Source organism: Sitodiplosis mosellana, unplaced genomic scaffold, assembly GCF_009176505.1.
Source record: "Sitodiplosis mosellana isolate CC-2019 unplaced genomic scaffold, AAFC_SMos_1.0 Smas_scaffold_3, whole genome shotgun sequence".
In the NCBI taxonomy this organism is placed as follows: domain Eukaryota; kingdom Metazoa; phylum Arthropoda; class Insecta; order Diptera; family Cecidomyiidae; genus Sitodiplosis; species Sitodiplosis mosellana.
In genome coordinates this window covers 8,472,564-8,485,672 of record NW_022595246.1, presented here as the reverse complement: position 1 = coordinate 8,485,672, position 13,109 = coordinate 8,472,564, and the positions used below count along the sequence as shown (strand labels likewise).

Genomic DNA, 13,109 nt, shown 5'->3' with positions numbered 1-13,109 from the left:
GCAATCGATGCATGGTCCGCTGGCGGTTGTAACTCGTTCGCCAATTTTGTATGTAATACCTTGGATTTGGCAACCGCTTCGCGTGACTTTGGCACTATTCCGTTGGAAATGTGACAAATATGGTGGTAATGTGGTTGTTGTTGTGGTCGTTGTGTTGAGCACGAGTCCCATTGACACGGGGCACTCGTATCGTGGACAGCAGAATCCTTGGATTGGTTCTTCGTGACAGCCATTGATTGGAGGCGGGCAAGATTGTTGCAGACAAATAATGTCGCTGCGGAAACAGAAACAGAAATCGCATGGATCGTCTCGTGGAATTTGTTGAGCTGATACATATAATTTGCCACCGTAACGGCATGTACCCGGACCGAACACGGCCGGCTCCTCTTCGTCGGTGTATTCTTCATCTGGATATTGTGATGGCACACTTCCGTATCCGCCATCGAATGACGGTGGATACGATGGCTGTTGTACGTCTTGTTCATGCTGTTGTGGACCAGCGGCGGCTGTCTGTTCACCGTCACTGTGCTGCAGCGTCGGTTCCGTAATCTCAGTTTGAGTATTCTTATTCGTTGTACTATCACTAATTCGTTCTGTATGGCTACTTGTAAATAGAATTGATGGCAATGTTGTTGTGTCAAAGCTTTCGGCAAGTTTCGTCGTAATCTCACTCAATGTTGGCTCACGAATCAATGGAATATTATTCGCTGATTCGGGCGGTGATGCATACACATGTGTTTGTTCTGGGCTTGTTTTATTTTCAAAGATCGCCGATTCAGTTGTATGATATTCGGGTTCGGCTGTTGATGAACTTTCCGCATCGACACGATTATAAATTGGTTTTTCGCTTGAAATTGGCTGTTCACTTGATGGTTGTTGTTCAGCCGCTTGTGCGATTGTTGTCACTTCGGGCTCTTGTTGAACAATTGGATGCAATGTTGTGATCAATTCGACAACACTCTTGATTGTTGTTCCATCCAAAATTGATGGTTTGGTCGATGATTGTTCCTCTTCTTGGCCAGCACCGCTTTCAATGCGCTGTGTTGTTACTTCGGCTGCTGGCAATTCATCGTGAGCAATAATCGATGGTTTGCTTGATTCAGTTGATTTGACTGGTTCACTGGTACTAGTTGCAATGGCTTCTTGTTCGTATGCAGTGGTTTCTGGGACAATTGGAGCAATTTCACCTTCTTGACTACTGCTTTCAACTGGAATTTTTGGTGCACTGCCTTCAGTTGGCTGTTGTTCAATCGATTCATCCTTTTGAGTTGTGACTTCACCGTCGCCCTTTGACAATTCGTGTGATTCAGTGACTTTTTCCATTTCTTGTTGTTGTTGGGTCGTTTGTTCTTGTGTCAAAGCTGGAGCATCGGTGCTGAATTGCTCTTGTGTCGGCTCAACGAGATCGGATTGATTTTGGACTGGCATTATTGGTGCCAAGACAACTATTGGTGTTTCATTTTCTGGTTGATGAGTTGTACCTTCAGCTGGAATTTCTTGGATTCGTTCGGTCTGGTCCAATGGCTGTTTTGGCGCAACTGGTGCTGCTGTTGAACCTTCCAATTTCTCGTCAAGTTGAGCAGGTTGTTGCACTCCTTGCTGTGTTGTTGCTTCACTTTCGCCTGACAAAGCAGGCTGCTCAGTGGTTACAGCTTCTTCAATTGGTTTTGATTCTGGCTTTTCATCGTGTTGCACAGGGGCCGAAGTACTTTCTGGCTGCTCTTGAGGCTGTTCGGTGTGCTCTTGTGATTGCTCTTGTGGTTGATCTAATGGCTGCTCCGTTTGCTGTTGTTCCAATGGCTGTTCGGTTTGTTGTTGTGGCTGTTCTGGCAATTCATCCGACTGTGATGGTTGCTGTGGAGCTTGTGTCACTTCAGCTTTTTCCGTTTGTGCAGGCAATTCAGGTTGTTCTTGTCTTTGTGTAGTCACTTCATCAGCATTTGGATGGAATTCATCATGGATTTTGTTCAAAAGCGTTGTAACATCGACGATTGTTGGTTCGGTCGTTGCCAATGGAATGCGTTGAGCTGGTTCATGTTGTTCTTCCTGTTGAACCGGTTGTTTTTTCTTTGAATCGTCTTCCTCTTTTGGAGCTTCTTCTTCTTTTGCGATTTCGCTATGACTTTCTGTGATCGGTTGTTGTGGTTCCTCTTGTTTGTCACCGGTTTGTTCTTCATCAATTCGATTGACATTTTCAGCTGGAGCAACACTGGCCGTTGTTGTAGCGGCTGGTTCCTCTTGTTTTGCTGCTTCTGTGGTAACTGGTGATTCTGGTTGTGGTTGTTCGTCATCAGCGATATGCATTTGGCTTCCCGATTCAAGTTCTGGTCGTGGTGCTGGTGCTTCGGTCGGCATTGGCACTTCTTGTTTGATTTCAGTAGGTTCAGTCGATTTGTCTTCAGTCAAAATACCGAATGTCGTTTGTTCGCTCTGTTCAATGCTTGGTGTGGCCTGTTCGATGTGTTGTTTTTCAGTGGCAGCAGGTGGAATGTGTTGGTCTGGGAACAAATCATCGAATGCAGGTTGGATTGGTTGCTCTTCACTCACTTTGCCAAGAGTGGTTGCCTCTTCGCTTGGCGCTTGTGTCGATGGTTCCAATGCTGTTGGTGCATTTGTTGCCGTACCGAACTTTGTATCAAGATCATGATGTTCTGGGTATGCGGTTGATGGTCCACTATATGCAGGATAAGCAGTTGTAGCTTCTTTTTCTTCGTGTGATGTAACAATATCCAAATCTTCTTGCTTCGATGGAACAACATTTTCGGTGATAATTTCAAGATCTTCTTGTTTCGATGGGAACGAATAAATTGTCGTGGCTTCGGCTTGCTTTTCCGTTACGGCCTGTTCTTTTTCCTCTGCAATCTTTTCAGTGGTTGGTTGTTCCTTTTCTTCTGACATAGCTGGGCCTTCGGTTATTTGTTCATCACGCGATGGAATAATTGCCGGTTGTTCGGTTGCTGGTTGCTCAGGAGCCGGTTGTTCAGTGGCAATTGATTCCTTAGCATCTTCAGATGACGTCAATTCCGGCTGTTGTGGTTGCACCTCGTGTGGTTGTTCTGGTTTTTGTTCAGAGATTGCAGGTTGTTGAACAATTTCCGGTTGTTGAGCAGCTTCCGTGGCGCTTGAAGCTTCATCGGCCAATTTTTCAGTCGTTGTTGGTTCAACCAAATCCAATTCTTGTTTCTCATCTTGACTTACAATTTCACCATCCTTGAATTCATTCGGACTGATACCGTTGATGGTCAATTTTGATGTCGCCAATGTGGTTGATTCTTCTGATGCCTGTTCAGTTGACACTTCTTCCGGTTTGACTTCATGGGCTTGTTCGGTGCTTGGAATTTCCGGTTTAATTTCCGATTGTTCGGACGGAGTGTATTCCGATGAGCTTACGCCTTCAGTAACATGTTCATCTTTATGTTCGACAGTTTCTGGCTGTTGTTCAGTGGCCGTAGGTTGTGATTCGGTTGCTGGTGCGGCGAAAACATCATTTTCGGTCTTGTGATCTTCAATTTCTAATGGGATGTGTTCGCTTGAAATCTCATTAAATTCTGGCAATCTTTCGGTGGCATCGGCTTCTTGAATGCTTGGCTTTGGAGCGGTTGTTGTTTGTGCTAATTCTTCTTCGCCCTTTTGTTGTGTTTCATCAGATTGTTTCGAATCGGTGGCCAATGTTGTTTGTGGCAAACTTTCTTCGCTTGGTTTTTGCTCAACATATAGCTGTGTAGTTGCATCTGGAGCAGCAGCTTTTTCAGTGGTAATTTGCTCACCTTCGAATTTTTCAACGGGTTCAATGTGTTTTTCCGTTGAAATCTCGGCATGTTGGTCAATGTGACTATCGGTGCTTGAGTCTGGAATCAAGTTTTCGGTTGCCTGTTCTTCGGCTTGTCTCTCCGTGCTCAAAACTTCATCGGCCAATTTCATTGGTCGCTCTGTTTCGGCCGTGCGAACAGTTGTGGCCTCAGCTTCTGGCTGTTCGGCCAATTTTTCGGTTGTCGCTTGCTCGAATGATGGCCCTTCTGGCAATTCAGCACCTTGTTCAGTCGATTGTTCTTCGGGCAATTTAGAGGCTTGTTCAGTTGATGATGGCTCTTGAGCTGGTTCCAATTTCTCAGTTGTGAAGTGATCATCTTGACTTTGGACTTCAGGTTGTTGCGTTTGAATCTCCGCTTGGGCCTTTTGCACAATTGATCCCTCAGTTGTGATGATTTCATCGCGATTTTGCAATTCAGGTTGAGCGCCTGGCTGCGGTTCGGTGGAAATTTCACTGTCTTCTTGCGTCTTTTCGATTAATGGAGCTTCAGTTGTGACGTATTCGTCTTGAGCCGGTTGGATTGCCGGTTGTGCGCCTGGTTTTGATTCGGTCGAGATTTCACTTTCTTTTTGTCCTTCAGTAGAGATTTCACTTTGCTTTTGTTGCTCGGTCGAAATTTCAGGTTCATGATGTGCTTCCGTTACAATTTCTTCTTGTTGCTGTGTGAATGGTGTTTCGGTTGTAGCAATTTCTTCTGGTTTTTGTTCAGCGTGAGCAATTGGTTGAGCAGCTGGCTGTAATTCAGTTGAAATTTCGCTTTCCTTTTGACTTTCAGTAGAAATTTCGGCGTCTTGCTGTACTTTTTGTGTTGTTGGAGTCAATCCTTCTTCGGCTTGTGCTGATGGAGCTTGTGTTGTGGCTGCAGCGCTTTCATCGTGTAATTTCTCTTCTGACAATTGAGTGGTTGCACTTTCTTCTGGCAATTCAGCTGCCTTTTCGGTGGTTGGTTGAGCAATTCCTGGTTGTTGTTCAACTTTTTGGTCTTGTTCTTTACCAGCATCGTACAATGTAGTGCTTTCTGGTTCATATTTCGATGGTGCAGCTTCCGTAGCGATTTCATCTACAGCTGGTGGTTCAGGCTGTTCAGTTTGTGCTGGTGCGGCCTCGAATTTATCCTCAACAATGCTTGGAATTTCATCGTGTTCCTTTGCCGCTGTCGAGCTTTCAATTTCCGGTGCATTTGTTTCCTTAGCCAATTCGGTTTCAGTCGTTGCCTCTGGTTTCATTTCCAGTGTATCGTCCAATTTGCTTGAAATTGGAGCTTTAGCCGATTGAATTGTTGTGCTGTCAAGTTTGCTATCAATGGCATTGGTGTGCTCCTCTTCAGTTTCCAATTGTTGAGCCAAAGTGGTGCTATCGACTTGTGGTTGTTGTTCATCGAGATGAACGACTTGACTTTCGGCTGGATGCGTTGCTGGTGTTCCGGTGCTAAATTCCATGCTTTCGCAGTGATAGCTTGGACAGCACAAACCTTCTTCGTGCATAATTCTACAGTTTTCAGCATTTGGTGGCATTGGAGCGCATTTCACACTTTCACATCGAACGATGCTGTTGTGGCACAAGCATGACTCTTCGCAAACGCTTCTCGTTGGCACATTTGTGTTGTTGGCATAACTGACACCATTATCCAAACAATCGCCTTCACCCGGAATGACATTCGATAAAAATTCTTCTTCATCGTGCTGTTTGTGCGGTTTCTCTTGAATTGGGCTCAAAGTCGTGGTAAATTCAACAATCGATTTGATGGTTGTGTATAAATTGCTCAAAATTCCTTCGCTTTCGGTGGCATCCTTTTCGGCAGACTCTGGTTGACCGGCGATTGGTGAAACGGTTGTGATTTGTTCGTCGCTAGCTGGACCTGATTCAGCCAAAATCGTTGTTGCTGCCCCTTCATCCAATTTGCTAAGCAACGTAGTGCTCTCTTCACCTTCGATACGGTCGTTGACTGCATCTGATTGTTGCGGTGCGGTGAAATTGCTTCGTGATGGCTTAACAGTCATGTGATCGTAGTCTTTGTCATGAATTTCATTCTCTGATTCGTCAATACGTTGCGAGGTAGTATCGGCAATGGCTCCTTCTGTCGTAAATGCATCCTTTTCGAGTTGTTCCGATGATGAGGCTGGGACAGCAGCGGCTTGAGTCGTTGTCAAAATTGGTTCAGCAGCATCACCCTTGTATCCCAATGTAGTAGCCGATAGTTCATCGATTTCAGCAGCCAGCGTTGTTGATTTCAAATCACTTTCACATTCATAAACTTGTGGGCAACATTCGCCAGGGCCTGGAATTTTTGCCGTACAATTTTTGCCGTGCATTTCCAATGGTTTGCATTCTTGAACCGCGCACACAATATCGCCTCGCATACAGTAGCAATGTTCACATGGTTGATCGGTATCAATATTTTCACCATCCGAATAGCTAACTTCGTTGTGATAACAGTCGGTTGATGGAACCGGTGCACTGGTTGTTGTAATGATAAATCCTTGTGATGGCGCTTCCGTGGTCGTTTGATCTTCCAGCATTAATGGCAAATCATCATCATGAGCTGTTCATTTTGTAGATGATACAAAGAAAAAAAAGAGCATAAACTTATACATTTGAATTGAGAAAAAAAGAAGAATACTAATCAAGAGTAGTTAGTATAGAGACGGAATTGATGAAAATTTGATTGCTTTTGACTACGGTGCATCGAGAGTAACCGCAGCATCAGCACAAACAATAATAAAAAAAGAAACCGAATTCATTACAAAGCATTAAAAACGCATTTGATAATTTACCGCAATCGTAACGAACTGGACAGCAGACGCCTTTGTTGTAAATTGGTCGGCATCCATCAACGTGCAATGTACACTCTTGCATTACACACGACGTCATATTCCGTATGCAATAGCACAATTCACATGGTTTCTTTGGATTTCCAGGAATCTGTAAATTCATTAGTTAAGCAAATCAATGAAATTGTTAATGAATAAAGAAAAAGTCCTTCGTGACTTTTTTCCCACTCGTTCTTATTTGTTTCTCGCTTTGCTTTGAGATAGAGCATGAGATTTCAAAGAATTTCCAATGTAAGAAGAAGGAAAAAAAACCGGTGATAGTGTACCTGAGCTCCTTCTGGATAGAATTCATCATCGATTGAACATCCATGATTCTGGTGCGTTGCTAAGTCGGTCGTCGTCGCTGAACTATGGTCGAGTTCGACTGGTACTAATGGCATTCAAAACAAGAAGAGAAACAAATTCGTTAAGAAAAATAAAGGGAAAAACTTTTATTTAATCAGTTCGTTCAAGCGAATGCAATTAAAAATGCTAGTGATTTGTTGAGTGCGGTTGTGTGTGAGTATATGTTTTTCTTTCCCTTTGCACAACAAAAAATCTCTTTATTATATTTGTTGCGCCTATTTTTTTTTTGTTTTTGTTTTTGTTCATTCGTATCATTGCGTGGTATATTTACCTTCTGGGCACGTAATAATTGGACAGCATTGATCTTCGCGTTTTTCAATCGTACAATCTTGGCCAATCGGCTTCGTAAACGGGCATACCTTCAGGTAGCACATTAGCATTTTATTATGGCATGTACAATTTAAACATGGTTCATTTGTTAGGATGCGATCGCCTTCGCTATAATGATTATAGTTGTAATAGCAATCGCCGGTTGTAGCTAAATCTGCAAAAGGAGATGAGAAAATTAAATATAAATATATAAGAAGGAATAATGCGAGAAAAAAAAGAGAAACAAATTGCATTGAAAACGAATATAAAATCGATATAAATAAACTGATGAAATTTAAAATTGTTGTTTAAGGGAGCATTATGTTTGCGTTTGTTTTTTTTCCTACTCTTTTTTGTGCTCTATCCTGCGAAATGCGTAAAGAAAATCAAGGCTCGGATATTTAACGAACGAAAAAAATTAGAATCCATGCGAATAAGTGTATTTGGTGCACGATGAAGAGCCGACGATTTGCGAATTTTAAATCATAAATATCTTTATTATATGCCATCAAACGCGCTAGCCGATGCTGATGTTTTTATTTTCTCGCACACTCGCATGCTCACACATACTTACAAAGCGCTTAGCTCCTAAACGGATTAAAAAAGCTTTCAATATATTCCATAATTTATGCATTTCTGTAATTTACGCCATTCACAATAGCATCCATAAATAATCGTCATGAGAATTTATTGTAAATCGCGCTTTTCCAACGAAAAACTTCTCTTTCTCTCTCTCTTCCTCCATACAGAGTGTACCAATTCAAAAACTCATTCGACATTTATGATCTTTAATCAACTGAAATCTCTTTTTCTCGCGCGCCAGCGCATTCACTCGGTCACCTTCACCGTGAAAAATCAGCATTAATTCAAACGACTTTTCGCAATTTGCATTTTATAATATCATCAGTTCCGTTAACCGAATTTAAAATGCAAATACAGATTTGTATAAAATAAAAAGAAGAAAAAATCACACAAACGCAAAATTTCTGTTGAAATCAACTGGAATGCGATATCGGATGTTATCAATAAAACAAAAACAAAGAAAGACAAAAATCAAGCTTACCCGTTTCGTTAGCTGTTACATGAATAACTAGAAATAAAGCAAGAATCGCTCCGATCTCAAGCCATCGCGTTCCTCGTGGCATAAACGCTGTCATTGTGGACCTGTTTAATGAGAAAAAAGATGAAAATGCCATTAGTTCAACAGAAATTATAATTTCTTTCACATTTGTTTACTCGAAAACAAACAGATGAAAGAATGTGAACTCGTTTCAACCGCAAATCACTGCACGGTAAATTGCGGAAGGAAGCATAATAATAATAATGAAATTCAGATCAGAAATGCCAAAAAGGATTTTTGACGGGAAACAAAAAGTGGTCTCGCAATTCGAATGTACAAGTCAAAAAAGTGTGGCTAATTGGTTCTGGGGCATGACTGTATGTGTCATGCCGGTGAATGGAACAAATTATGAAGATGTCAGCAACAGCAGCCGCCGCCATCGCAACGGAACCTATATCAGTGTCACTTTATCAGGGAGCCGAAGAAAAAAGAATCATTACGCTGGTTACAGTTGCACGAAAAGTGATCATATCGTGGCTCATTTTATGTCTCAACCCGTCAAATTAGGCATATACGTATGACTAAATGCGGATGAAAGACACATTAGTGGCGCTCATATCAAAATGACGATCACGCACACACACACACTCAGCAGCGCAAATCATCTGCATAATTACATTACACCACAGTTAATTGTCAATATTAAAATAATATTCACATTCTCTCTGTCTTACGCCCTTTTCTCGCTCTTCGCCGAAATAACAAAAAAAAAGATCTCGTTTGTCTTTTCGTTTTTTTTTCTGGCACTCTCTCTCTCTCTCTCTCTCTCTCTCGCGCGCTGTGATCCAGAATCTGAGCGCGAAAGAGCATATATGAATGAGCGTACACACTACTGTTGCGTACGTGCTTACGGTATCATCAAATCGCTGTCATTGTTGAAATAACTCTTAAGCCCGTCCGTTGTGGCTGCGTGCGTTAAATCGATGAAATTAAGAAGAAGTTTTACTGTTAAAATTATGATGTGTGTATGCGGCGCTCGCTCGTGTATTTTGTCTTTTCGCAATCAAAACGAAACAGAACGAAAGAAAGAAAGGTGAAGTGGATTCGAAATTGTTCTTATAACGGAGAAGAAAGAAATCAGAACAGTATCTCCTCTTGTCAAGACATTTTAAAACGAAAGGTTCTTTTCTCGAACGGTCAAAATTGGGATTCCGTTTCAATCAAATAATTTATCTGCCGATGGAAACAAATGCTTATTTCTCAAGACGAAGAGAAAAAAAAACAAACACTTTTTTTATCCATCCATTGAGTGTTTTTCAATTAAAATCTCACGCGATTTTTATAATTCATACATGGACAAGAACTTTGCGAGAATTATATTCGATTCGATCAATGTCGAAATAAAACATGGAAGCATATTTCTTCAATTTGTCGACAAACACACGTTCGAGTGACTGAAACTCGGGTATGTGTTACGTTACACATTTCAAAGATGGGTTTTCTATTTTTAAATAGCTATCATATAGACATCGCATTCTATTTGTTTTAATTCGCTCTGTCCCCCATTCCCTCTTTCACTCTCCCGTTTTGGTGTCTTTGCGATGATGTGCGCTGACCACAAAACAAGGCTACCGATAGAGATGATAGCAGAAAGAACGATAGAAGCACCAGCATCAACCGGCAACAATGTATGTAGATAATGTTTTGAAACTAAAATTTTTATTATTTTTCATCGTGGAGAGAAAGAGAGAGAGAGAGAGAGAGAGAGAGAGAGAGAGAGAGAGAGAGAGAGAAAGAAATAGCACATTCGACTAAATTACACGGTTTATTGCTGGTAATAATATTAATCCAGTTCTCTTCTCTTTGGTCGGAAATTCTTTTCTTCGTCATTTCACTTCACATTTTAATAAGTGAGTGCCGAAGACTCGTTTCGCTGTGTGTAAATTTCCGAATGAATCCCATCCCGACGTCGACTTTGTCTCTCGTTTTCGATAAAGTATCCAAATAGGATTGGATTGAACAGAAGAGAAAAAAAAAACAGGCAAATGGGGAGAGCAATACAATAAGCAAATTGACGAACGCAATAACAAATAACAAGAGAGAGCAACGGAGAGAATGCGGTTATGTGTACGACTTTTTTTTTATCCGCACTCGGGGCCGATTCAATTTCAGTGTCGCCGCCGTTGTTGTGGCCGCACTCGATTTACATATACGTTTGGTTTTTCGTATTTGGTGGCAATGAGAGTTGTTTGTTTGCTACTGCAAGTGAAAGATACACATGTAGACCCTCGAGAAAGATTTTCAAACAAGTTCTATTTCAGAATTTCTTTCTTTTTTTTTTGTCGAGTTCTTGTCATTGCTGCTGCCGCCGTTACTGCTACCGATTCTGTGGCTGTTGTTGTTCCACTCAAACTATTCACGTATCATATATTTAATCTACTTATGTTTGTCATTTGCTTACTGTGCCATCGCACATAACCATGTGCGGCCAGCATACGTTTTGTCTTTTGATGAAATGGTTACGATGGCGCTTCGCGGCTAACACGTGAAAAAGTGTTTCATCAAAACAAGAAGACATTGAAATGTCGGTCATAAATCAACAACAACAACAACAAAATGAGCGACGGCACCGAGCAAAAAAAAGTGTCAACGGGCTGTCGCTCTCGTTTTACTGTGTGCGCATACTTTTGGTGGGTGAGCATTAATGGAAAGTATTCAAATTGAATTAGAACAAATCTGGCACGCGCAATCCGAATGAGGTGCCTCAAGTCAGAATACAAACATAAAGCCAAAATGGGAAATGTCAAACATTTATCGAAAACGGATTAGAGAGCAAACAAACGGTATTCTCGTAGCCGATGCAGAGAGAAAGCGAAAATAGAACAAATGAATGGATTGTCATAAAAGGCTATTGTTGAATCCAATCATTCACACCCTCCCATTCATAATTTCATTTATGCTTGGCTATTTTGGAACACACTGACACTTTGCCATAAAACCTAATCCATCTTTCGTTTACCGGAGAGGATTTACCGGATTCAATTCAATCTTTGGCCCATTGTTTGACTCCGATGCTGATGCCGCTGCCACCGCTGCTGGCTACACATTTAACTGTCGGAACAATGCACGAATTGTTTTCGCTTTTAATTGAATGCAGTTTCATTTAGAATAGACTCATTGCAATGAGTCATTTCTCTTGTCGCTTTTTTTGCGTCGTGTTTGCGGTCAAACTACAGTTTACGTTCATTCAACATGAAAACCCAAATTTTTCATTTCTTTCGATTTCCATTTCTATTTCGGCTTTTGATGTCATTCGTCATAATTTCACGAGCGACAAACAAGTCAAAAATCAGAGAACAAACACCATTCTTCTTGTTGGAACAATGAATGAAATTAGTTCGCATTTCAGTGTTCTCCGTGTTGATTTTTCGTGTTCTTATGCGCTTTGGCACAAGCAGTTCAGCTTGTGTTTTTCTTCAGCCCAAAAGTCAATCATATTTTCCGTCTGGTGCAAACATAAACAGACTCGCCAAAATTGGCCCCGAGCGCATCTTCTATGCGTAATGCGAAAATGTGTTTGACATTCGTGAATGGTGTGCTGATGTTTGTTCAGTTTTGCTTGGGCTAATAGGCTTAATGTTTGCTAAAACGCAATTGCGATATTTTCTTGATATTTATCAATTTATCATGGCCACATCACCAATGTAGCAATTGCACACCCTCATTGATGAGTTGTCTTCGGTTTATGCACACACTAAAGACGATTAAAGCATCCAAATCAATCGTCATCAAATATGCCCTTTTCTCTCTATCGCTCTCCCCTCCTCCATCAAACCACAAAAGGGGCCCGAAGTAATTGTAAATATCCATCGAAATTACATTTCAAACGCCCCAATTTTGTGCGAGGAAATAAATCGATGGTGCATACGCCTTGAAATGCAGGCAATGAATGTTGCTGGGCTAAGGAATCGTTTCTGTTCAGTTTGTTTAGACATATTTACACATTAATCGAAAATCAACGATCCAAATTGAAGCAACAAAAAATAAAACAAATGAAGACGAACAAATGAAGCACAAACAGGCCTCGATGAATGAAAGAAGATTAGGTGTGTGAAATCGGATATTATATGCGAGATGGTCGACGTATTGAGGTCGGATCTTATGTGTATGTTTGTACGCGAGCAATGCAATTCTTTGTTAGTTGACGTTGTGCGAATCACCGCCGTTACGGTCGTATGAATCATGCTTGTGTCGTAGGCATATCGTGCAAATGGGGTCGTGCAACAGAAGAGTCACCCTCTACAAATTCAAAACAAGCACCATCAAAAACAGTTGCGAATGGTGCATACTCAATTTGTTTGCATACATATCCGAACCACTTTTTCAACCATAAACGCCGACAAAATAATATATCAAAAATATTCTCGCCGCATAAATCTTGTGCCGAAAATATATTTGTCGCCGGATATAAAAGAAACTAATTAAGTTTGTCTACGGAGTTTGAGGTTGAGCACAAAGGAGAAAAAGTCAATTCGGTCATATGCGCCGTACAATTTTCGAGTAGCGTTACAATACACAATTCGTATTGTGAATTCATGATTTTTGTTCACAAGAATCGTTTGGGAATTCTATTCTCACTCTTCAAAATGGTTCAGTCTTGTTCGAAGTGATTTTTTTTTTCTCACTTGGCGATAACGATGCTTAATGTAAAATCGTTGTTTATTCTAAAAATCGATTCGAACTCGTTTGGATT

General features: G+C 41.2%; 1 protein-coding gene across 3 annotated transcripts in view; it reads right to left on the bottom strand.

Annotated features, from left to right (window-relative positions):
• LOC129565912 (titin) overlaps nucleotides 1–13,109 on the bottom strand; it is a gene marked incomplete at its 3' end in the record, with an annotated part of 36,052 nt that continues 22,943 nt past the window's right edge. For all 3 annotated transcript variants that reach the window (XM_055441256.1, XM_055441254.1, XM_055441255.1), the window contains 5 exon segments: nucleotides 1–6,353; nucleotides 6,586–6,733; nucleotides 6,909–7,012; nucleotides 7,259–7,471; nucleotides 8,360–8,460. In XM_055441256.1, the coding sequence (XP_055297231.1) occupies nucleotides 1–6,353; nucleotides 6,586–6,733; nucleotides 6,909–7,012; nucleotides 7,259–7,471; nucleotides 8,360–8,453 (6,912 nt within the window).